General features: G+C 48.4%; 1 protein-coding gene across 1 annotated transcript; it reads right to left on the reverse strand.

The window, feature by feature from the left end:
• Window positions 1-202: 202 nt before the first annotated feature.
• TEOVI_000807800 (uncharacterized protein) lies at window positions 203-1,303 on the reverse strand (the record flags this gene model as incomplete). The annotated part of the gene is made up of 1 exon (XM_067220316.1): window positions 203-1,303. One exon carries the CDS (start codon window positions 1,301-1,303, stop codon window positions 203-205), a length of 1,101 nt encoding a protein of 366 aa, XP_067076417.1.
• Window positions 1,304-1,777: the final 474 nt, after the last annotated feature.

A 1,777-nucleotide genomic window follows, 5' to 3' on the forward strand; every position in this document is an offset into this window, starting at 1 on the left:
TCGTTACATTTATCTTTTTCAGTTTCTCCCTTGCATTCTTTTGCTTTTTTGGAATCCACTTCTGTTGGTATGGACGCTAGTTTGGCTGCGTCGGTTTCCCTCTTAGACCTTTGTAGTTCCAAATGGCTTAGAATTTGTTGTGCTTCGGCGTCTGTTGTCACTTGGTCGATTGTTTTTGTCCCCATTGTTGTTCCTGTTTTGATCAGGACGCTTTTTTGTCGATTATGTTTTCGAATAGGTTTTTGAAGGCTGCTTGATCGGAGCCGTATGTAGTTTCCACGTATTTTTCAAGGGCCATCGCCGTGTCGGCTCCGTCGCCTGAAAAACGGTGATCGCACGCCGCGATGGTTTTTAGCAAAGAATCATTTTTCTTGAGGGCTGGTCCCGTGTAAATTAGTTCTGCGACTGTTGTCTTGTGGGATTTTAACTCGCACAATAACCTGCCCATGTACGTTTGCTTGTCGTCGGCCTTTGTTGCGGTTGCCACGTCGTTGTGGCATTGAGCGTCGCCTCGGCCTTTGTGAATGTTGAGGGTCTTCTTGACGCTGCTGTATGTTGCTTTGGTAGTTATTGCTGCGGCTGCGTTGTTGCTGGCGCCGAAGACGCACGCGTTGAACACTGTGTCCGGTGGTTCGGTTGTTTGGTCGGAACCTCCGCTGCAAGTGCTTGTTGCCGTTTCCGTAAAAAGCGTTTCACCGAGTGCTTTGTTTAGTTGTGTTGCATCCGTGATCTTGATTGCTGTTGCCTTCTGAGGTTCGATTTTGTGGCCGTGTAGTTCATTGGTTGTTATCGGGTCTAGGTCTTGGCAAGAGCTGCCGGGTGTCGCGGTTGTTGTTAGCATGATCTTGACTCCATTGCTGGCGCCAGTTTGTCTTGTATGCACTCTTCCTGGATTCACCACTGTTTTGGCATTGTACAAAGCTCGGGCCGCCGCTACTGTTTGAAGATGTTCATTGACAGCTTCGATTGCTGCGTCTTTTGCTGCTCCCAGATCTCTTACAACTTCCTCAACGTCATTTAGGGCCGCCTTTGCCGCGCTTTGCAAGCCTTTGATGAGGCAGCGCTGTTGAGGGTTTGTTGCCGCTGCTGCTGCTAAAGTGAACCGCCTGACGGCAGCCCTGTGGTTTGCCGCTGCAGTTGCGAGCTCGCTCCCAAGTCCCTGTAAGTGGGCTTTTAGTTTGTCAAAGTAAAGTTTTTCCTTGCATGGCGTGGCTATTGCTTGCGGTGCCTCATTGGCGTCGGTGCCACCAGCCATCTGGACGGCGAAAAGAGCTAATAATAGGCCTTCTAATTCCTTTAGCATTCGGGCTTCGGTTTGGGGCTAAGCGAAAGTGACTGCCGGTTCTCGAGGAAAAAGTTAGTGCTCGGCTCTTGTTGCATATGTCAGCAATGGAAATCCACAAATTATGAATAAATTATTATATCTATGACGGTCGGTTTGTAATTTATAAAAACTTTTTTTACCGTTGGTATGGCGGTCTGTGAATATAAACAGGTGTATAAACTTTGTGACTAACGGTGCAGTTATCTGGCCTTGCTTTCCGCGTTTGCTGCTCTTGGTCGCCGCCTATATGCGGGCAGGTTCATGCTGCATCTGGCATCTCGCCGTGAACGTTAATTGCTTTATCGGCTACACATTCATTTTAGACAAGCCATGGTTGTACGCGTCGCTTTGAAAACAAGGATTCTTGCATGTTTGCCGTTATTCCTAACCGCTGGCTTAAATACGTTTGACATAGTCGACCGCTCTCTCCGCATGCTTGTGGTCTCACCGGGT

Source organism: Trypanosoma equiperdum, assembly GCF_001457755.1.
Source record: "Trypanosoma equiperdum strain OVI genome assembly, contig: ctg_1117, whole genome shotgun sequence".
Classification (NCBI taxonomy): domain Eukaryota; phylum Euglenozoa; class Kinetoplastea; order Trypanosomatida; family Trypanosomatidae; genus Trypanosoma; species Trypanosoma equiperdum.